At 39.6% G+C, this 23,236-nt stretch overlaps 1 protein-coding gene across 18 annotated transcripts in view; it reads right to left on the reverse strand.

Moving 5' to 3' along the window:
* Positions 1-23,236, reverse strand: part of SYNE1 (spectrin repeat containing nuclear envelope protein 1) — a 470,951-nt gene that overhangs the window by 102,986 nt on the left and 344,729 nt on the right. For all 18 annotated transcript variants that reach the window (XM_078447468.2, XM_078447476.2, XM_078447472.2 and 15 more), the window contains 12 exons: positions 22,944-23,100; positions 19,866-19,997; positions 19,514-19,669; positions 18,746-18,955; positions 13,848-13,949; positions 9,147-9,266; positions 7,310-7,510; positions 4,766-4,939; positions 3,210-3,341; positions 2,271-2,467; positions 1,459-1,591; positions 929-1,111 (listed from right to left, as the gene is read on the reverse strand). In XM_078447468.2, coding sequence (XP_078303594.2) covers positions 929-1,111; positions 1,459-1,591; positions 2,271-2,467; positions 3,210-3,341; positions 4,766-4,939; positions 7,310-7,510; positions 9,147-9,266; positions 13,848-13,949; positions 18,746-18,955; positions 19,514-19,669; positions 19,866-19,997; positions 22,944-23,100 — 1,897 coding nt within the window. The remainder of the gene's footprint in view (positions 1-928; positions 1,112-1,458; positions 1,592-2,270; positions 2,468-3,209; positions 3,342-4,765; positions 4,940-7,309; positions 7,511-9,146; positions 9,267-13,847; positions 13,950-18,745; positions 18,956-19,513; positions 19,670-19,865; positions 19,998-22,943; positions 23,101-23,236) is intronic.

Below are 23,236 nucleotides of genomic sequence, written 5' to 3' on the forward strand. Positions count from 1 at the left end.
GTTAAAAAAAAACCTAACTACAAAACATTCAACAGATGTATTTTATTAATTATCTTGTAAAAATTTCTGTGTATTATGACTCAGGAATGTTAAAGGAAGAAAGAAAAATACCACATTACAAACTATCATTTTCTAGATTTTTGGCACTCTAATATTTATTCCTAAGAGCATGGCCAATTTCCTTACTCTTTAACTAAAATATGGTTAGATTTATGAATCTTACTTAATCTAACATACGTTTTTGCAGTTACTTATTGCAATGATTTGGAGGAACAAGGGCAATCATTTAAAATATTTATGGACTTCTATGTGGTGCAGAAAGATACAGAGATGGATGTGAGATATTTCCTGCCCCTCCTGGAAATATATAGTTGTTGACTAGGAGGGATAAGACCCAAACATTAAACACAGCTATCATACCTGGTAGAGTGATGAATATCAAAGAGAGGTAAATATACACTGTCTGGGATCCAGGGAAGGGAGGTATATTTCCAGAGAAGGGAAGTACTTAAATTTATTGAATGCCAGTTGCTCTATTATGGGCGAGATTATAAGTCTTGAAAATACATTGTGATTGAATTCTTGTAACTATTCACTTTATGAGGGAAGTGGAGCGACCCACATTTTAAAAAGAAAGTTTAAACAAGGCCAGATGAAGTTTCTACTGCAACTACACACACACACACACACACACACACACACACACACACACACACACTAAAGAAGTTGTCCTTGGAAGAAATGACATTTGTAGGTATGGCTTTGTAGAACAGCTCACCTTTAGTGTGCAGAACAATGGAAGAGAGAAAAGGCAAACTGTCCATGACAGATCAGATCTCCATTTGAAAGCAAAAGCAGATTAGCACTCTTTCCATTGACTACTGTTTAAGTCAATGGTTATGAATTAAACCTATGATTATTTCTATACCTGGTGGAGCTTTTCCTGTACAGTCGGAATATTTGTCAGCAGATCAGTCCACTGGCTATCAATGTGTGACAGTTCTGAACGTAGGGAAGCCGTGTCCACTTTCTTTAATCGAAGAAGCTGATTTCCGATGCTCAGAACAGACGATTTCAGGGAAGATTTCGCATCCACTTCTTTGGAAAACTCCTAAAAGAAGCAGCAATGTTCAAATCAGGATTAAATAGTTAGACCTTTAATTTAAGAAAAGAGAACCATTTACTACATAAACAATTTTTCTATACGTCTTGAAGAGGAGTTATGCTAAGCACTCCAGAGGACCAAAAAAAAAAAAAAAAAGAAAAAAAAGGATACCATTGCCTTGAATGAAAGCCAACAATGAAGCCATTCCTTGAAAACTACTTTAATGAGGCAATGTTGAACCCTAGTATTTTACATAATTATTGACCACACATAGTTAACATTGACAAATTCTCTTCAGCTTGGCTTACTAAGTATATAAAATTGAATCAAATGTTTTAGATTCTTAGGCTTACCAGGAAAGCATTTAGATGATCACGGACCATTTCCAGTTCTTGTGGGACTGTCACAGATTGTTGAGTCCAAAATTCTAGCCTGTCTTTTGCAGACTGTAACCAGTGAATAAGTTCTGCAGATTCGCTTTGATATCTGTAATTATATTAATGCATCTATCAAGTAAACCTCTGATACCTCCTTTCTGCTAACCCATGTTATTCAGCAAGGCCAATTTTCAAACAAGAGATACAACAGGTCTGGGAGAATAATGCCCTGCATGGGACACTCTCAAATTCCCTTCAAATTTAAACATTAAGCAAGCTTCAGCTTTCCCATTTCGAAGCTGAATGCAAAAAAAGTATGTATCTTTCTCCTACTCATTCACAATGAGAATATTTAGAAAATGTTAGATGACTATTATTAAAAGTTCTCAGAAGTAAAGGTGGCATAGAAATAGAGTATTTCATGACGTAAAATCAACCCTCCACTTCTCCTGAATACTTCCCATTGCCCTTACTTTCTCGAACATACTTTCCTTCTATGTCCCCTTCTAAGGTTTTCCTGTGAACACCCATGTACAGCCAATAGTCAAGGGAGGATCAGAGCTCAAAGGTAAGGGGCATTGGGGACCTGCTTCCCTGCCCACTTCTGCTTGCGTGTTTATACAATTGTCCAAGAATCTAAGGGAGGGAAGGCTTTGTTTTCGCCTTTATTTTCCAAATTAGAAGATAAGTGCCTAGGGGGACCTTATCTTCTTTAAGCCCATACCCAGTAGTGTTAGAAAGAGCCCGCAGCGCTAATCTAAAATTATGTGTAACAGCCATTGTATTACCTGGTCCAGTGTTTCAGTACTGTTTCCAATCTGTGAAGTTCCTTCGACACTTTGTTGGTATTATCCAACCACTGTTCTCCCAGTTGATTGAGCTGGCTTTCTAGATCTGAGCAGCTAATGGATATGAGCAGTCGTTTCCCATCATCTAACACCTGATATAATTTGGGCTGGTATTCATGAAGCCTGGATTTCAAATGCTAAAATTGATTGAAAATACCAGGTTAAAACTTTGGATGATGCATTTTTTTTCTCTTCAAGAATTATAGTTTCTCTGGTGCTCGTAATGTTCTGTTCCCTATTAGTCAGAATTCAACCATTTGCACCCAAGAAACATTGAGATGGCTCATATATATTTAAGTATAGATGTCCTTCTTTTTTCTTTTTTTTTTTTCTGTAGTAACTTCAGGTACACTTAAAACTATCAAGCTGTAATTAAGAATAGTGTGACACCAACACGTACCACAGAAAATGTTCAGTTGAATTTTCAAAAAGAGATCTCACGTTAAATAAAGAAAAAAAAAGAGGGTGCCTGTGTGGCTCAGTTGGTCACATGGCCGACTTTGGCTCAAGTCAGGATCTTGCGGTTCGTGGGCTTGAGCCCCGCATCGGGCTCTGTGCTGACAGCTCAGAGCCTGGAGCCCGCTTCGAATTCTCTGTCTCCCTTTCTCTCTCTGCCCCTCCCCTGCTCACACTCAGCCTCTCTATCAAAAGTAAATAAACAGGAAAAAAAAAAAAAAAAGAAAAAAGATCTTATGTTCCTATTATAAAACAAATACTTAAAATCTATCTGCTTTCAACAATGTTAATAGCTTGAAATAAAAGTAAAAGTACTTAATACAATATTTGACTGCAAGTTTGTTTAGATTCAGTTAAAACCACAGGGAAGTTTCAAAAGGAAATGTGGCAACTTTTCACACTGAGATGCCATTGGACGCTGACCTGGTAGAGTGTTATCCGGTCGATGAGCCTCTCCTCGCTCTCCTCCACCAATCCCACACTTGGGATGCTACTTTCCACCACCTCCAGCTGTTTGCTGAGCGCCTGGTGGTCTTCATCCAGATGAGACCATGTCTAGAAACACAGTATCAGTCTGTAAGCTAAAAAAATTCTTATTATGGGGCACCCAGGTGGCTCATTCAGTTGAGCGTCCGACTTCAGTTCAGGTCATGATCTTGCGGTCTGTGAGTTTGAGCCCCGCGTCGGGCTCTGTGCTGACGGCTCAGAGCCTGGAGCCTGCTTCGGATTCTGTGTCTCCCTCTCTCTCTGCCCCTTCCCCACTCATACTCTCTCTCTCTCTCTCTCTCAAAAATAAATAAACATTTTTAAAAAATCCTCATTAAAGAACCACGATCTTCTTTTTGTGCAAAGTACGCATTCAACAGATTCACTTCAAAGTTATGTTGGAAGGGCGCCTGAGTGGCTCAAGTCGGTTAAGCACCCCACTCTTGATTTTTGGCTCAGGTCATGATCTCATGGTTCATGAGTTCGAGTTCAAGCCCTGTGTCAGGCTCTGAGCTGATGCTTGGGATTCTCTCTCTTCCTCTCTCTTTGCCCCTCTTCTGCTCCCTCTTTCTCTCTCTCTCTCTCACTCAAAACAAATTAAAAAATAAAAAATACATAGTTAGTTGGAGATGTTTGTGTTTGGTTTGCTTTGGGAAGCAAAAGATGGCTTTGAAGCAAGTAATCAGATGGCGACCCTGAAAAGCATTGCAAACACGCTTGGGTGTCTATAACCAACCAGCAGTATGAGCGTGGGCAAGTTACTAAACTTCTCTGACCCTCAGAGAAGTTTAATTTATAACATGTATAACATTAAAAATGTTTAATTTATAACATTAAAAAAATGGGGATAATAACAACTATCTTGTCCATCGTGAGGATGAAATGATAATGTACATAGTGCATCTGGAACATATCAGGTATCTGATATGCGTGGTTTCATTCTTTACCACAGTAATGATGAGGGCATGATTTCAGCAAAAGGGCAGGGTGTGTTTACTTCACGTAGTAAAGCAAAGTAAATATGTTACATTCACAAACAAACAAAAAAAGCTACCACAAACATTTAATAAATATAAATATATAGCATAGACATTCTACTAAGGAGAAATCCCAAACCACTCGCTCCTAAATTCTCATTTTTATTTTATTTGAAACTGGGAAGTCTTCTTAAAAATCATGCGAAGTCTTTTTCAATAATGGATAGCAAAGATCGGCCACTCTTTAGTCTCACTGTCAAAACCCCAAATACCGTCACGCCCTGTCCAAAGTCAGTATTCGATGAATCTAGCTGACTCACGGCATGGCACAGCCTTTTCCAAACATAAATAGGAAATACAAGGGAAACAAGACAGAACACGAGACTGAGTCGGAGGGACTCCGAGAATTGGGAGTTCCAATTCTGAGGTGAATTGCACGAATAAATACATCTTCCATTAAGGGTGTGCTTTGCAGTTGGGTCTGCTGTAGGAAAGGTGTTACATCAGGAGTCTCACCTCTAGAATGTACTCCAACTCCACACCCCTCTTGTGAGCCCGTTTCAGTACAGCTGAAGCCTGTGTCATCAGTTCTGTGTGGAACTGCGTTTCTTGTAGGACCGCAAAGTTGATTATCTTTCTGAAGAGTGTCTCCGTCAGGATCATATGAGATTCCAGGCCTTGAAAGTATTCCTGCAATTTGTCAGGTAGAAAGAGGTCAGTGACTCATTCATATACCACCTTACAATAAAAGCTGCTTTACATGTAAAAGCTGACGGAACTCAGGCAATATGTGAGCATTACCTTCCCACCTCTGCAAGCCCCTGCCTCACGTAGGCACTCACGGCTTCCCGCAGAGACGGGAACTCCAGTCTCTTAATTGGCCTCTCATCCCTCCCCTCAAGTGCACTGACATGTGATGTGCTGTAGATACTCTGTCCCCGCAAACAGAGCCCTTCAGATGTGACCAGCTGTTGATAAAACTCCTCTGCTCTCCAAATGCCTCATCCCTGTATACGATCTGGAAGACTCTCATTAACTCCACCACACAAATTGGCCTCCCTTGTCCCTCAGACACATTGGCAACCAGTCTCCCCTCTTTGGCCTCTGTGTATATGCCATACTTCCCAAGATGTCCTCACTTGACACATTCATGACTTTCCTTCCTTTACGGTTGGGCTTGAACTCTACTCTTCCGAATTCCCAGAGCATTTGTTGTGCTCCAATACTCGCTGCCAAGCACAGCCTGACATGTACGGATTGCTGTTACACGGTTTTAAATTTCCCTTTTATTATACTTACACACGACAGAATGGTAGGCCCTGCACAGTCCTACAAATGTATTTTTAAATGTTAATTTTTTATGTGTAACAGGCCCCAGAGGAGGGAGACAGAGCTCATCCCATTTCCTGTTCCCTCCACTGTGGTTAGGGCTGAAGGGCTGGGAGTTGATAACAATATTTAGTGTGTACTATATGCTAAAACTCTACCAACGCTTTACTGACCAACTCAGTTAACCTTGTAACAATTCTATGAGGTAGGTAGTTTTAGTTCCCATTTTGTGCGTGAGGACCCTGAACCACCCAGTCTATGTAGAACATGTTCACTATAGAGCTCTCCCTCAGAAAATGTCTGGTCAACAGAAGCCAGTATCTTCATTTTTCACTGACAACTATTAAATCATAGACTCTTCAAGTGGGAAGAGAACTTGGAGGTCATTTAGCCCAACATGCACCAAAAACTGATATTCCTTTTACAACCCAATCTCCTGCTAATGGCCTTGGATGGTCTTCCCATGGCCAGGAGAGTTATCTGTTCCATGCGACCAAATCCTTCTAGAGTTCTTTACCTATTGAGCCTACGTCTCTGTTATTTATGCTCATTGATCCTAGCTTCCTCTCTGGAATAACTCAGCATGATACTTTATTGCTGTTGTCAAAGATTTGAGGAAAACCAGCTGTGAACTTTAAAGCGATGTTTTCAAAGCCAAATGATAAGGCTTTAATAAATCACAAAGTTTTGGACAAAACTCCCTGGGAAAAATAGCAAGAAGTGCAATTCCCCCTCCCCCCCAAAATTTACCTTTATAAGACACCACATGTTAAGAGCTACATGTTAACTAGCATAATGTTAACTATCTCTAATCCAACGGGATTTTCAAAGTTTCCATGCATATGACATTCCTACAGTCTGAGAGTTTGGGCTTCTGGCCTGGCAAACTCTTCTTTCTGTAATCATTTTAATAATGCAAGAGTTATTTGTTGTGTGCACATTAAACAGGCATTCCTTTATTAAGGAATAGTGTCTAACCTGAGCTTGGCCATGGAACATGGCAATCTCAGGCCCCCCAGGTTTGATCATGTAGTAAGAGGACTCATGTCCCCAAGAATAAACTCTGGAGGCCTACAGCAACCAGAGGAGCATGTGCTTAAGGGCCAGAGGAACTGAGTGATACACATAAGAGACAGAAACCCCATCCCACAGCCGAGTGGGCAGCTCTGCATTCCCAGGGCACAGAGAAGGAGCCTTTGTCCAGGGCAACAGAAGGCAGAGGAAACACCTAGCACTAGAGGAATAAATGGGCATAAAAGACACAGAGGACAAAAGCAGAATTAAGAAGGAAGCTGGGCACTTCGAAGAAAGTCCCCAAGTTTCCCACTGGTTGTAATTTATGATAGGAGAAAGCCTGGCTAATACTAGTGAGGAAGTGATAATTAAAATTACTAGGAACGTTGGTATTCTTTTTAACTCACAAAATTATAGAAACCTATCCTCTATAATTTTCCTGGGCTACTGAATGCCCATGGGTTTGAACATACATTTGTTGCTTAATTTTAAAGAGTAATTTATGCAAGGAAGAACTCATAAAAGATTGACAATAATAGGTTTTACTACTTTACTATATATATATATATATATATATATATATATATATATATATATATATAACAGTGATTGAGAACATGCTTTTGCAACTATATACCCCCTACCTCACTCCCCACCCCCCCCACCCCCCCCACCCCCGCTCTCTCTCTCTCTCTCTCTCTCTCTGTCCCTTTTTACCTTATGTTTGTCAAGCAGTTGTTGAATTTCCTCCTTGGAAGACACAATGATTTTCTGGTCACCCGCCATCTTCTCCTGTCCAGTCTCCAGCAGGTCAGCCAGATCTTGCAGGGCCCTTTCGTACTGACTCTTGAGGGCGAGATTCTGGTTCAGACTACTCCGCCAGGAGCCAATGGTCATCATTAGTTCATCATACATGTCCTATGAAACAGAGACCGTGATACTCACTCTCAGGTCATGTGCTGGCCCTTCTCTGAAAAGCATACTCCCTCCCAAGACCACAACCCAACCAAAAATACTCCTTCAGGTATCTGATTGATGGTGATGCCCTGTATGAAAGGCTCTGCCTGCCTTTCTCATGAGCCTCTTTGAAAACTTCCTTCAAAAGGAGGCAGATTCGACAGCTCTCTTCTCAGGATGTCAGGAGTTTATGGTGCGACGTGGGGTTGAAATGTTGAAAAGTTGTTTGTGTGGCTGAGGGACATGTAAACGTAATTCTAATTTTTTATAATGTTCTTAACATTTACATAGTGTTAGAGTCATTGACTGTAGCGTCTTTCATATTTTGTCTGCTACAGAATAATCAGATTTTGGACTATTCCCTAAATAAAGAGCTAGGGAAACAGAGGAGGTTAATGTGAGCAAAAGGACTTTAGGACTTAAAAAGGCAATGTTTTTGCCAAATGTGGTGGAGTAAATAACTATTTAAACTGGAAAGACATTTTAGGAGATGATGATACACCAAACACAAAATTTATTTGAACCATATGGACCCGATTAACGTATCATATTAAGGTTTCGCGGGCCAAAACGGTTCAATCTGGAAAAGTTCAACTTTAATGCCTATTTACAACTATGACGTTTGACTCTTACACCTGACATTTAAGCACTGTTGGAAAACCGTCTGAGTGCAAAGTGGGGGCTGTGGGCTAGTGACATTATGAAAAGTGAGATAATGGGATGAGACAGTTAAAATAAAAATGTTCTTTTTAAAATAAGAGCTATTTTATTTTCAAAAAAGGAAGAACTTGTGACCCTGTGCTGGAGTTAATGCTATTAATCCCCAACAGCTCTGTAACAAGCATGCGGAGAAAAGTTAACATGTGTGTATCACTTTTTCTTAATGTAATTTAACTCCGTTGCCCATCAAATGCTCAAGTTTGCCGGTCTAATATCCCAGGTTCTCCCGACCACCCCCGGGGGTCGGATTTTTGCCTAATCTAAGAAAGCCAATTAAGCCCAAATCATTTCCTATTCCAGGAGGAAGCTGGGAACTCTGCTGAGATCTCAACTACATTCTAGTTTAATTTTTTTTGTTGTTCTGGAATTGAAACGCTGTCTTTCTCCCATTCAAACATGTATGAAAGATTAACTATAGTTTTGAACACCTGAGAAGAATTACTTTCTAAAAAGTCTTAGTTTGAGCATTTTTTGCTTTTAAAACAGTTTTCTCAGGTAGACTATAATACAGGGTAAATATCCCTCTTTTAACTTTTCTAGGTAGGATTTATAATTCTTATATTTTCTAGAGTAGAAAATAATATGCCACAACTACCCTATACCACAATGCTTAGCCATTGGAATAATAATAAAGCAAATATCAGAAAAAGAATCTTGGAAGTATGAGAATACAATTTATTTCATTGCATTAAATACGGTGAAAGTTTCAGAAAATTTCCTATTTTCTGAAACTTTCACCATATTTAGGACAAAGATTAGGAATGAAATGACATGAATTTTATGGAGAGAAACCAAGAAAATAAACAAAATAATTTTTTTCTTGATGTCCAGTTAGGATGTATCATCGAAGCTGAATGCTATTAGTAGAAAACCATACCTGAAGGTTGGACAGTTCCTGCATGGAAGGCTGCTCAATCTGCAACTTGTCACCACGCTTTTTTAATTCAATGATTTCTGCATCCAATTCCTTTAGCCCATCTTCAGCCTGTTGTATTGCCTATGCAAGATTTAAGAAATTTCATTAGAACTCCCACAACTCCCCACGCACAATGTGATTATTGTATCTATTTGTTCTTGCCTTCACATCAAACTTTTTCAATGCCTACAAAAAGACTCCTTTCAATACAGCATAAAACCATGGCCATCTAGTATGCAGAAAACAGAAGGAGGCCCTTTGTTACACCACAGTCAGCTGACTTACAGGTAAGGAGGCAGGAGGGACTTCATGTGAAGGGTTGGGAGAACAATGGCTTGCTTAAACAAATAAGGGAATTTGTGAACAGCAACACCTAAAAGAGAAGCCTGCCTTAGGACATGGTTAGCAAAGGTGTTTGCCTGAGATCTTCTAGGGGAACAGGTTCTGATCTCCTGAAATGCAGTTTAAGCATCCTTGGAGAGAGATTCAGCAAGGCAAAAGGACAATATGTCAGCGTGGTCTCTGCTTAGTGGAAAAGCAAGCAATCAACAGCTATTACAGTGGCCCCTGGTGCTAAGCCTTCTTTTCCCAGTGTGAGGTCTGTAGAAGTGGAACACGCTCTCACCCAGGCCTTCAAGGAGCTTACAGTCTGGTTAGGAAGCCAGAGTAAACAGAGCAAAACAAAACAAGGGTGAATCCAATCAGGTACTCAACTCGCGGTAACTCATCCCCGTTAGAGGAGTTTGGAGAAGGGGGACAGCACTGGATCCTGGAGCAGGCTAAGTAGACCTTTGCAAGAAACACAACGTCAGTTGCCCTGAAGGATGAAAAGAACATGGACTCCAGATGGCAGATGAAACATATGCATCTTGCTTTCTCTTTCCTGAATCCCCTCTACAAACAGCAAATATTTTGTTTACCCACCTCCCCCCACCCACCCAAATCTACAAGGATAAAGAAACAGGAAAGAAGACAGTACCAGCAAAATTTTGAAAGCTGGAATTCAGGATACATGATAACTGACTTAAGAAATCTGAGAAAGTGTGGGGCGCCTGGGTGGCTCAGTTGGTTAAGTGTTGGACTTTGGCTCAGGTCATGACCTCATGACTCGTGGGTTCGAGCCCCGCGTCGGGCTCTGTGCTGACAGCTTGGAGCCTGAAGCCTGCTTCTGATTCTGTGCCTCCCTCTCATCTATCTCTCTCTGCCCCTCCCTCTGCTCACACTCTGTATCTCTCTCTCTCAAAAGGAAATAAACATTAATTTTTTTTTTTTTAAAGCAAGAAATCTGAGAAAGACGAATCCTAAACTCACAGGAGATCTACATCACCAGGCTTACAGCAACAGGAGTCTCCAGAACTCCGGGTGGGTAGGATGGGGAGCCAAACAAAGAGGGCGGGTAAAAAAAAGCTGCTTAAAGAGCAATTATGTTCCCAGAGCCCCTTTCTCAATCCACACTGCCCCTTTCCTTCCCAGAGAAAGATAGGGAGTTCATTTTCTAGAGAAGGTGGAACAGATAGTCTCTGGAATGAGGGGGAACCAGTTGCAGATTTGAGTGCTTGATGGAAAACAGAGAGATACATGACTGAATGCCCACAGAAAGCTACATGGGGAGCCCTGGCATCTTCTAGAGTACTGCAGCCTGGATTTTCCAATAAATAGCCCACACAATTCAGTAACTCTCAAAACTGTCAAGCCACATCCATACACAAAGTTCTCTGTCAGCTGTTTAGTTCTCCATCCTAAATGTGAAGAGACAACAAAGATTTCCATAATCTCAGAAGCCTCTAACACAAAATATGGAGACTAAAGTAAACAAACAAATAAAAGCAGGCTGGAGGGAGACAGACCATACAGGAAAAATAAAACTTGAGCCAAAAAATCATAATCTATCCAGAGAGGCTACAAAAGATAATGCATCTATTAGAAAAAGAACAGAATAAAGGATTGTTCAGAGACCAAAATGAGCTCAGGGAAAATTAAACACATGAGAGCAGAAATACAAAACTCCCATAGAAAAGTATAGAGTTGAAATCTAGGAAGTCTTCCAAAATATAGAGCAAAATATCTCTTAACAACAACAACAACAAAAAAATTAAAAGACTGGACCAGAATATCCAACATCTGCATAAAAAGAGTTTCAGAAAGGGAGACAGATCAAATGGAGAAATAAAAAATATTAAATCAATCATTAGACAACTTTCCAGACGGAAAGAGGAAAGCTGTTAAATCAAAACAGCCTACGGAATGCCCAGCCCAGTGGATAAAACAGACCCTTTCCCAGGAGCGCCACTGTGACATCTTTGGGAATCAGAACAATTTTAAGTTCCTCAAGCCAACACCAGAAGCTAGAAAACAATGAGGCAAAAGCCTCAAAACTCTATAGAAAAGTGATTTCCAAGCAAGAATTTTATAGTGAGCCAAGCTATCAGTAAAGTGTGAACATAGTATAATAATATTTTCAGATATGCAAACTATCAAAAAATGTATCCAGTATGCATCCTTTCTTAGTAAGGATATGTACTAACAAAACAAGGAAGCCATACAATAAAGACAGACTTGAGACTCAGAAAAGAAAAGATCCAACAGAGGGAGAAGTGACGGAAATTCTCAGAATAATGGTAAAGGGAGGTCCCTGGAAGTCAGGCTTATGGGGACATGTCTGTTCAAGATCAGAATGACATGGCTCAAAAGATAAATATACCGAGAGGTGTCACTCTCATGCCTCCTGCTATTATTACCTTTTTAACCGAGGGTAGGATGGAATTAGCACATTTTCCCCCTTATTCAGCTTTCCCCTTATTCAAAAAAATGGTACAGTTATTTATTTTTATCTGTGGAATTCACTTTAGTGATATTGGTCAATAATTAGTAAAAAATGTTACTTGTGATCATACATATCCTATATTTCACATTAGAAATTCAAGGAAAATTGGGGCGCCTGGGTGGCTCAGTCAGTTGAGCGACCGACTTCGCCTCAGGTCATGATCTCACAGTTTGTGAGTTTGAACCCCACGTTGGGGTCTGTGCTGACTGCTCAGAACTTGGAACCTGCTTCAGATTCTGTGTCTCCCTCTCTCTCTGCTCCTCCCCTGCTTGCGCTCTGTCTCTCTTTTTCTCAAAAATAAAATAAACATTAAAAAAAAAAAGAAATTCAAGGAAAACCATCACTATAGTTGCTGAAATCTTTTTTTTTTTTTTTTTTGGAATCAGGTATATTAAAAGCCAAAAAATTTTAAAAAAGTATAAATTTTAAAAAGTTCCTTTTAGGTAGAAGATAGGACACAGAAGAATGCTTTTTAATTTGGGGAAAATGAGGGATTTAAAAAACAGATGAAATTATGATCGAGAAAAATGGACATTCACATATAGTTTTGCAAATTATTTTAGGTGAAGTCTCCCATGGATGGACAGATAGATCTAGCTTTCTATCTAGAGAAATATTTCAGGGCATCTGTATCACAAATAATTCTCTGTAGTCTACTCATAGAACCCTTAGAGGTCTACTGAAGTTAGGTTAAGAAATTCCATTAAAACACACACTTTTCAAATTATTTAGCTTATGAAATGGGAGATACTATACAAAACATCCTTTCCATTTCTTTTCTCCTCCTTGTTTTCAGTGACATCACACTAGTTAGAATTCTCCTTCCTTCTCATCAGTGCAGCTCAGTGAAGCCTCTTGAGGTGCATCTTGCTTCCTGACCTGGCAATGTCCTGTCCACCATCCAGGAGCAGGATCTGGCCTTGATATTCACTTTCACCTTCAAACATCCCCAGTGACTCTCCACTGCCAGTGGTCTCCAAGGTGAGTGCAAGTACCCAAAAAAGTGTATGAGATGATTTGTGAGGGTGAAACGCTAGGTCTTTCATTTATATTCAACCGTATTCTCTCGAATTTTCATTTTTGTGTGTGCTTTCTAACACAGTACCTGCTTATAACTCATAAATAAGTAAACACACAAATACTTGTGGTGTGTGCTGATCTTTTTAACTAATGAGATATGCAATCAATAAAGTTCAGAGAAAAGTGAAGAAAGTCCAAATATTCTGACATGCTAAAGAATCTACAAGCTGCCACAAATGTACTCATCCAAACTTATTTCCCCTCCGTTGTTTTCATTCATCATAAAGTCAGCTAAATAGGATTCCTTGCTTTTCTCCAGAAGCGCTCTGAATTGTCTAACATTTATGCCTTTGTTCTTGCTGTCGTCTTTACTTGGACATCTTTCTTCCCAGTCTCTGTGTGCCCAAACTTCTCAGTCTGGTTCAAATTTTCCTTTACAAAATTCCCCCGATCCTACCCTGCTGGAGGCAATCTGCCCTTCTTCTGAATGTCCATTAGTGCTTCATTGGAATCGCCCCAGGACAGTTTGACTTTCTGTCCTAGGTCTTTGAGGCTCATGTCTAATCTCAGTGTTAGGTGGCAAACTTCTTCGGGTCAGCATCTGTCACTGACACCTCTAGCCATCTCCTATTCCCTAGTTCCATACAGAAGCGAGGGACAGATTCCACGGAACCTGGCCAGTCACTCAAACCCAGCACTTAAAGACAAAATGTATGACCAACAAAAATGCTGTCATGAGCCATTAATCTTTCATACAATATTTGAAATGTCTTAGTAAATCAGATTTCCTCTCTGCATTCACTCTTCTGTGTAAGTACCTCAATTTGCTCTGCCACGGGCTGTTCAAACACATTTGCCAGTTTCTGCAGAATGATGTATTTGCTGTCGGCCAGTGATGTACACAGCACCTTCAGATCATTCTAAAGAGGAAAGTAAATAGGGAGAATTAACATGTCTAACAGGGAATCCGAAACGGTTGTAAATATTACACGCATTCTTAGAAATAACATACAGGTGTAGGAATTTAATGCCCAAAAGAAACAATACTGTCCTGTGGGAAGGAAAAAGAACTGGTGACAATTTATCTTAAAGTGTTAAATGGGCTTTTAAAGAATTTACCGTTTCCAACACAACACAAATGGAAATTGGGAATGCAAATAAAAGGCAATACTAGTCACCCTAATCTTCTTGACATGTTTGAAATAAAGGTGCACATTTAAACACTGTAGTGGAAATATCACACTAAAGACTTCTATTTACTAAAACTGCCTATAGGTGTTACCCTTATTTGGGAAAAAATGTGATTCTTAAGAATACTATAATTCCTTTTTCCCCCTATCCCCTCATTCACTCTCTCACTTCCTTTTTTCTCCTATTTTCAGAGAATTTGCACAAGCTTATAAAAAGCCACCCAGAAATGTAGAAAATAAATCTTATCCACGATGACCAAAGACATATGAAAAGACAACACAAAAAGACCTTAGCAAAGGCTTTTGTTCATAAAGATTACTCACTTGAAAGTCCAAATATATTTATGTTGCGTTATAGTTATACGAAAAGAAAGATAACGATCACAATTTTGGTGCTCAGTTCTACAGGGAATAATGAATTGGAACAAACTTGGAATGATACAATTTCTAGTTTTTCTCCCTGAAATGTCAGCAAATAAGCTTCTGTTTCTTATTGGTCAGCAAACATATATGATGGGCTGGCTGTTTGGCAGAGGATGAGGTTAGACTCATCACGTCCCCTTCACCGGGAGCTGACGATACATATACGAGGACGCATCACCAAGATGCAAAAATCTGACCATCTACAAGAAGGATAATCACACCAAGAAAGAAAAAACATCTTTCAGGATGTGTGCCAGCCTTGTAACACAAAATTCAAGGCTAGAAAACAAAACAGTGAGTGAATTATGCAGTAAAATTTTAAAAAAGAAAAAAGAAAAAAAAATTACACTGAACACGAACATTGGAGAAAAGCATTAGATCCTAAGAGGGAATAATTGTCACTCACCAAAACCCAAACCAGTCTGCAAACCTAGTTGTGGATTCACTAGGAGACTGTTATAACAGCCCCGAAAAAATGATGCCAGAAACAAGGTTTCTGCTTATGAATTATAGCATTGTTTGTATTATTTAACTGTGCTCAGGGGGAGGCCATGTGGGCCATTAGAACGATGACATATTTATCTGTTTGTATGCCTAGGAAAAGATGTTTTCCATTCATTTGAACAGATTCAAAAGAAAAAGTCTTTACTAGCTACATATATTTAGAACATTAACGCAGTTCTTCTAAATGAGTAGATAAGTGTAAATAATATATCATGAGTTAGAAACGAAGATTGTGGGGGCACCTGCTGGTTCAGTTGGAAGACCATGCGACTTGATCTCAGAATCGTGAGTTTGAATCCCACATTGGGTATGGAGAGTACCCAAATAAATACTTAAAAAAAAGAAAGAAACGAAGATTGTGGATATATTTCCTGTACATCATGTTTACACATTTAATAGCATATTTTCTGCCTTAATTTTATTCTACTCAAGGTAATGGAAAACTGAGTTCACATTTCTGGAGGCCTCACTAATTACTGGCAGGAGCCAGTCAAGAAGACAGTAAGGCAGATAATATGACTGATTTAAAAATTACTAAATAAAAGACTTTAGGAGGTATTAATAACCATATGAATGCTGACATTTTCTTAAAAATGAAAATCCAAAGACTGTAACCATTTTTTGTTACTACATGTGGAACACAGCAGGACAGTTAAGGTAGGTCTACATTGCACACATATCAGACATCACAAGCTTTATTATACAGTCATTGGCATTGCTTATAGGACATAAAGAGGCAGGACTCTTGCTTTTTGACAAACAGGTATACAGAAGGTTTTGAGTTTTATGTGCTGCCTCACCCATTTATAAAGAATTCTTTCATTTTTTCAGTTTTTAAATAACTTAAAATACTCAATTATAAAAATGTCCACTAAATTTATTTGGGGTTAAGTCTATAGGCAAAAACTTTTTTTAACAGACCAGTCGGTAACTGACTTGTTGTGATTCCATGGAGATAAGATACATTTGCATTACATCGACACGTACTTCCAGACTGTCCGTGAGTATAGGATAATGTTCACATTCTGGCAAAAGCTAATACTCAAAAGTTAAATGGAAAACAAAGGCATATCATTCCATTAACTTCTGAGCACTGACAATATACCAGGTGCTTGGTGCAAAGTAAAACACAATGGTTTGTGACTTGACCTTTAATTACACTAGCCCTGGAACTATTTCTTTCCATTAAATTGGAACACAAACATTTTGAAATGTCAGTTGTTGTTCATGAGCTGGCCACCAACAAGTAGAAACTTGTTGGCAGGAGAAAAATAGAGAACATGATTTAAAGAGAATTTTATGATTACATGTTCTCCTCTTGGTTCTCTACGGAAAATCAGTTCCAGAGTGTTCATGCTTAGTTCATATTTTACTCTGACTGGCTATAATTACCAATAAAAATTTTAAAGTACTAAACACGCTATCATAGCAAATGTAATTTGAAAAGGGAAATATGCTTCCGAGTGATACACACATTTGTACTTTCAAACCCCCTCGCTCATGGCTGATAGACCAGAATGCTGTTGAAACTCAGTGTATTATTTTGGGCAAGGTGAATTTTAGAGTAATGAAACAAGATTCCATAAGCTGCCCAACAATTTTGCTGATTTTAGACAGATGGAGTATACCTGAAGATGCAATCAGATCTCACATCCAAAACAAAATACCCAAATAATCAACCCCAACTTTTCTGATTCCAAGTGGAATATGCTTTCCTCTCTACGTACTACCCAACATAACCTACACACATATCTAGTCCAGGCCATTCCTCTAAGCCACAGACTTGGTAGCCAAATGTGTACTGTGATTCTTCACCTGAGTATCTTAATTCTATAGCCCATCTATGTCCAGCCAGTGACGCAGCCTTGCCCATTGGTCTATGGCACTGCTATCCACCAGACCTGCCAACCTGAGCCTCTCAGTGCCCTTTTTTCACATGCTCCATATCTAAACCACACACAAATGCACCCTTACTGATTCTGCCTTCAAAATAGATCTTGAATAGGAATACTATTCTCCATATCCCCTGTTGGCACCCTAACAATATAAAACATAAAAATATTCTTTGAGTCAACTCTTGGCTCTAGTTTTTATTTTTTTTAAATTTTTTTAATGTTTATTTACTTCTGAGAGAAACACAAAGAGAGAGAGAGAGAGAGAGAGTTGGGGAAGGGCAGAGAGAGAAGGAGATGCAGAATCTGAAGCAGGCTCTAGGCTCAGAGCTGTCAGCACAGAGCCTGACGCGGCGCTCGAACTCACAAACCATGAGATCATGGAAAGAGCCAAAGTCGGATGCTTAACCGACTGAGCCACCCAGGTGCTCCTTTGGTGGTTGAATAGTCTTGGAGAAGTAAGTGAACCTTTATATTGGTTTCAGATTCTACATGTGTTATAATGAATACTACTATTAACAACAATAATAAAACCTACTGAGTGCTTACTATGTTTCAGACACTGTTCAAAGTATTTTACACATTTTAACTAACTTTATACTCACAAAATCCCAAGAGACAATTACTATGGGTGTGACTTAATAGCTGAGGACACTAAGGCAGCTAAGGGTATGTAGAGCGGTAGGTAACAAAGCCAGAATCTGAACCCAAGATGGTTGGTTTTAGAGACTACCCTTAATTTTTCTCTTCTAACTTTGCAAATGAATATTAGAACAATGCTTAGCTAATAGGTATGTTGTAAAGATTGAAGACAATAATATGTGTGAATTTTTTGTGTGAATAACAAAACGGTACACAATTTTTTCTGATAATTTTACTTTGTAGTTTTTAAGAATACAAACTGCTGGAAAGCAATGATAATTTGTCCCTCTAGATGAATGTCTAGAAAACTCCCTGTTTCTTGTCTGATGCTACTCTGGACATTTTAACAGTAATTTTTTACAAATCAAAATTTGTACCAAACACTTGGCCCTAATTACATGCATCTATTTTATAAATCTTGTATGTTTGTTGAAAATAAAACTCAATTAAAACTTAAGTATTCCTGAAGAATGCTTTTTATTAGGCATTAAAATCAACTCAAAGTTTATCAGTGGCTTTTTGCATTTGCTGAAGTTTACAGTCAAAGGAAAAGTTTCATAAGCAGACAATTACTCAGCTGGCATCAGAACTCTAGTCTAGGGCTGAAAGGCACGAAGTCTCCAGAGTTAGGATTGGGAAGTCACTGTACATTTTTAACACAGGTAGAAGTAACTAGGCCATGGTCACTTTCAATGGCTCCTACGCACTGGAGTCTGGGGTTCTGTACTGTGGCACTTCCTGATGTTTCTTTGGTCATATGTTTTTACACTTCACTATTATCATTTGGAAGTTATAACTATAGTCGTATGACTTATTGGTTGAATATAAAGTCCCTTTCAGCCCTTAGTTTGGTTGGCTGGTCTTCTCAACCCTCCATTTCTAGGAACATAAAACTCTTAGTGTTCTAATCTTAGGGTTCTATTCCCTTGTTTTTCTGTAATGTTCCTGCTCTTCAGGGTACATTTGCGGGGGAAAAAAAAGGTTTATACCATACCTCATTAAGACATCCTGCTTATTATCAAATATAGCTGGAGAATGGTCAAGTGTCTCTTGATAATGTCTTACCTGGAAATTTAGTATTTGCTGAAGTCTTTCCTTCATCTGATGACATCGCTGATTCACTACTGAGTCTAACAAGGATAACCGGCCCAAAAGACAACCCAAAGTGTCCTCAATAACATCTCGGTTATCACCATTCTCTGGAAATGCTTGGGAAAACAAGTTCTTGTTCTTATCCATTTCTTCAGACATTTCCTTAATATCTTTGGCAAGAGTCTAGGGTTGATAAAAGAGAAAGCATATTTCAATGTTTACATCCCAGAATTGATACACAAACCAAGTCATTTCCTCACAGAAAGCCCACTATATACATCTCCCTTACTATTCAGCAATAATTCTATCAAAGGCAAGATGAATCACTTTCACATCTATAAATATTAGGCAAGTTGCTGTTGGAGAGATTTTTCTCAGAAACTTTACATCATTAGCTAATAATAATATGTCTTTGGTGAAAAATGAGATTTGTAAAGGGCTATTTAGAAACTCATACACTATTTTTTAGCCTGTGTTTCATATGTAGAAAATCTGTGATATACAACAAGTTTTTTACAAAGAGTCCTCCATTATTTTCCTCCTGCTACATACACAAGATAAAGAATGAACATGCAACTCATGAATACCTCTGGGAGCTTTTTACATTAGGCAGTTCTCTTCTGCGTTATGCTGCTTGGAAATAAGCCTGATTTGTACTTTACCAGAACTGCTTTATCCAATACCAAAACTTCAAGTGCTTTGTAATATCACATACTCACAGACCCCAGCTGCCAAACGTACCTCTTGGTTGAAGAGGCAAGCTTCGGTTTCTTCTGGTAAAAGTGCTGTGGCAACAAATAAGCGTTCCTCCACATCATCCAACCATGTAGAGGTAGCGGAGACCCCATCATATAACTTCTGTTCCAAGTGAATGTTCTGCCTCTTTGTCCCCCCGCCCTGAAAAAAGAGGGGGACACGGAATGAATCACAGTGTCTGAGGCATCAAAGAAAAATACCAGGATGAGATGCCATGGTGCAGCGGCTCTGCCTTTCAGGGCTAATCACTAGTGTAGGGTCTCTGCCGTTCATGCCCAAAGGTGGGCCAACCTCACAGAGACCAAGATGCATGAACAGACCAACAGTGTAGCCCTACCTGGGACGAGACCTCCTCAAACGCCTGGTTCAATCCATCCAGTAAAGACGTCACTGCAGATCTGTCTTGGGTCTGCCCATCCCCTTTGTACAGTGGCACGCCAGACAGGAGCCGATTTGGCCTGCTGTAGAGCTGTAGGTAAACAGGGGCACTTATTCAAGGGCCCACGTACTATGTTTGGGTTTCGTCATTTAGAATTGCACATTGAAGCAGATGCTGGAAAAACCGTCCTTATAGAAACCTCTTCTAGAGAAATAGGACTTCTTCAACATACCATGTCTTCTAACACATGGTGACCAAATTAATGGTAACATTTCCACTGATGGACAACACACACACACACACACACAAACAACAACAACAAAACTAGTGGGAAAAATGCCTGAAATCTATCACAGCCTTCCTCTCAACTGGTCTTCTTGGTTTCAAACTACTCATGATGAAATCATCCCTCCTAGATACCAGACCTAGGCTGATGCCTATTCACTTCATCTCTCCTAAACTCTTACAGGCACACACAGTGTCTCCCTGACAAGGACATGATACCGCTTACTACTCAAACTTTTGAATAATGTTTCCAAACAAACCCCGCTCCCATAATTTATAGAATGTCTCATTCTCACCTTGCCTTTCAGGCTGGTTACTCATTATCCTCTAAACATGCCCAACTCATTTCCTGCTGTAGCTAGAACATCCACCACAAACCCTTTAAAATCTATCACCTTAAATTCCACACCTACTACAATGGCTTTCTACTTTTTTTTTCACTTCGGCTTCCTTTTTAATTCCTGCTTATGGAGCCTACCATGGTTGCCTAATTTCTCAGAAATGTATAAACTATTTCCTTGGTTGGGTTACAGGTTCCTAGGAATGGGGGAGGGACTCGGAGTTGGACAGACCTGCATTCAAATCCCAGCTCTGCCTCTTTTCAGCCGCGAGACCCTGAGAAATCATCTTATCTCTTCAAGCCTTAGTTTACAGATCCACAAAGTAGAGATAAGGTCAACCTCACCGGAGTGTTGCTAGTAATAACACTTAATACACCAAATATACTCACTAAATGATCATCCCCTTTCTTGTTGGAAGCTCTCAAACTGCTTCTTCCTCACCTTTTTCCTCTTCACACCAAAGAGAAGAAAACCACCCAGGAGGCACTTAGGACAAATGACCAGTAATTACAGAAAGAAAGCACTCGAATGCAAAAAATGCTATAAAATAAAGTACATTCAATGCTTTCCTTTTCCAATTCCAAAGGGCAATGAGATATGAACCTGAACGTAAACTTCTAACTGTTCAGGAATCATGTGGGAATGTTGGTGGCAGCAGGCAGGGCCTTTCCAATAGCCTTACATGGAAGATGTTGGGGTGACCAAGGAATGGACAGAAAAAGTAGGTCTCTGAGGTAAGAGTGGGTAATGGAGGAGACACCCAGGAAGTCTGCAATGTTGGATGAATCACACAGATGCTTTAGGCTGGATGGACAATAGGTAGATTCCAGGGGTTGGGCATTTAATGAATGGAAAATAGTAAGGAAACATGAATATGCCTACAAATGCCTTACATTTGTCTGACTTAGGATAGTCAGAAAAGACTATAAATATCCCATATAGTCAAAGGCATGGGGAAATACTCTAACATGAAGGTGAGACAGAAGTCAAGTCCAGGAAAGCTACGTCAGGAATCAAGAATTCAGGCTGTAAGTGTCAGAAATATTTGATCAAGGATGTGAAGAAGGATTAATTTAAGCAGGTAGGAGGTCAATGCAAAAGGTATGAGGCACCACTTGTCAGGGGAGAAGATGATTCTGCGATAACTACCTCCACAGATGGAATGCTTTATGTTCCCCAGGGCTGGTGTTGGTGACTATTCCTGTGGACAGTGACAAAGAAGGCTCCTGGCCAGAGTAGAGGAGTAAGAAAGGGTGGCATGCCATAAGGGTTTGTGAAGTGAGGTAGACAGGAATGGCTATGGAACACTAACACATGGCTCCCCACAGATAAGGGGACACACTGTGACCTTCAGGCCGTATCCTGAATATTACCGTATTTCAGGTAATCCTGACAAGCTGTACCTGCTTTATCGTGCCTGCTCTGTCAGCCCCTGCCTTTCCTTCCCCAGATGCCCTGCAGTTACTGACACCCTTTCACTTCTGGGTTCAGTCTCTCCCAGCCCTGAAGCTAGTCCTAGTCGGAGGAGTGCAAACAGCAGCTTCCTCAGATCCACAGTAAAGGACCTAGACTTTATTGTGATAATACTGGCATCAAAGAATGGCCCAGATGCGCATTGCTGGCCCAGGACCCAGGATTAGGCTTCTAGCTTCAAAATCCTGGGCCATAGCTGTGGTAAATATTGCAGGCCTGCCTGGGTTCCCACCTTATGTACTAGCTCTCTCCAGGGTGGATTCCTCTGACTCTGAACTATTCTCTGGCTCTGCTTAGAGTGAACTAATAGCTATTATCTACCTGGAACCTTCTGTAGCTGTATTCAATTCCACTGGATGTGCCTTGCATGGTGAAACCAAGTCCAACATTACACAGTATCTACCCATCTTGGGAACAAGCCTACAGGTGGATCAGTGACCATTCTAGCTGACCACTGGCTTCTCCTTCCTCTTGGATCCACTGAGGTACCAATATGCTTCTCATTAAGATCTTCTGACACTATTAAATAGTGGGGACAGCAATGGAAAATAAGATAACTTGACCATTTACTTCCAGAAAATAACCAACTGTGTTGAGTTTCTCTTGTCCTAGATGTATGTATCCTTGATTTGCAACCCTAATTCTCAAGGTCGTGAAAAAAAAGGGGGAAGTGCTAAAAATGTAATGGTTTATTCTAATGAGTCATCAGCTATTAATCATCTCTGAGAAAAATAGTATCTAGAAATCAAATAAATGTCCACATATAAATACATAATTATTTAGGGAAATGTGAAATATGCTTGTTAAGAAAAATATGAATAACTTACATCTCATTTTAGAATTGATAATGCATAGATTACTGCACAGTTATATTCTATTTGCATAAGCTATCCATCTTTTGTATTGGTTAACATATAAAAGCAAAACGTTGGGATACCACTTGCTCTTGTTCCTGTTCCAGAACATTCTGTAGTAGTTTCTGCTTGGTACTAAATTCTTGATGTAGGCTTTCCCATTTCATTCTCATCTGGTCTTCAGAGGCTGATTTCTCCCCTTCCATCCCCAACTCCTGGGATAACACATCAGGTTTTTCGCTATTAGAAGAATAAATAATCTAAGTTTACAATGTGTGCAAAAAGGCATTAAGCTCTAGGAAACTTATTGTATATACTAAATCTGGCCTCTAAAATTGGAACTAGATTATTGTAGTCATTAGCTTACCCTTTAAAA

This window comes from Panthera onca, chromosome B2, assembly GCF_046562875.1.
Source record: "Panthera onca isolate mPanOnc1 chromosome B2, mPanOnc1 haplotype 2, whole genome shotgun sequence".
In the NCBI taxonomy this organism is placed as follows: Eukaryota; Metazoa; Chordata; class Mammalia; order Carnivora; family Felidae; genus Panthera; species Panthera onca.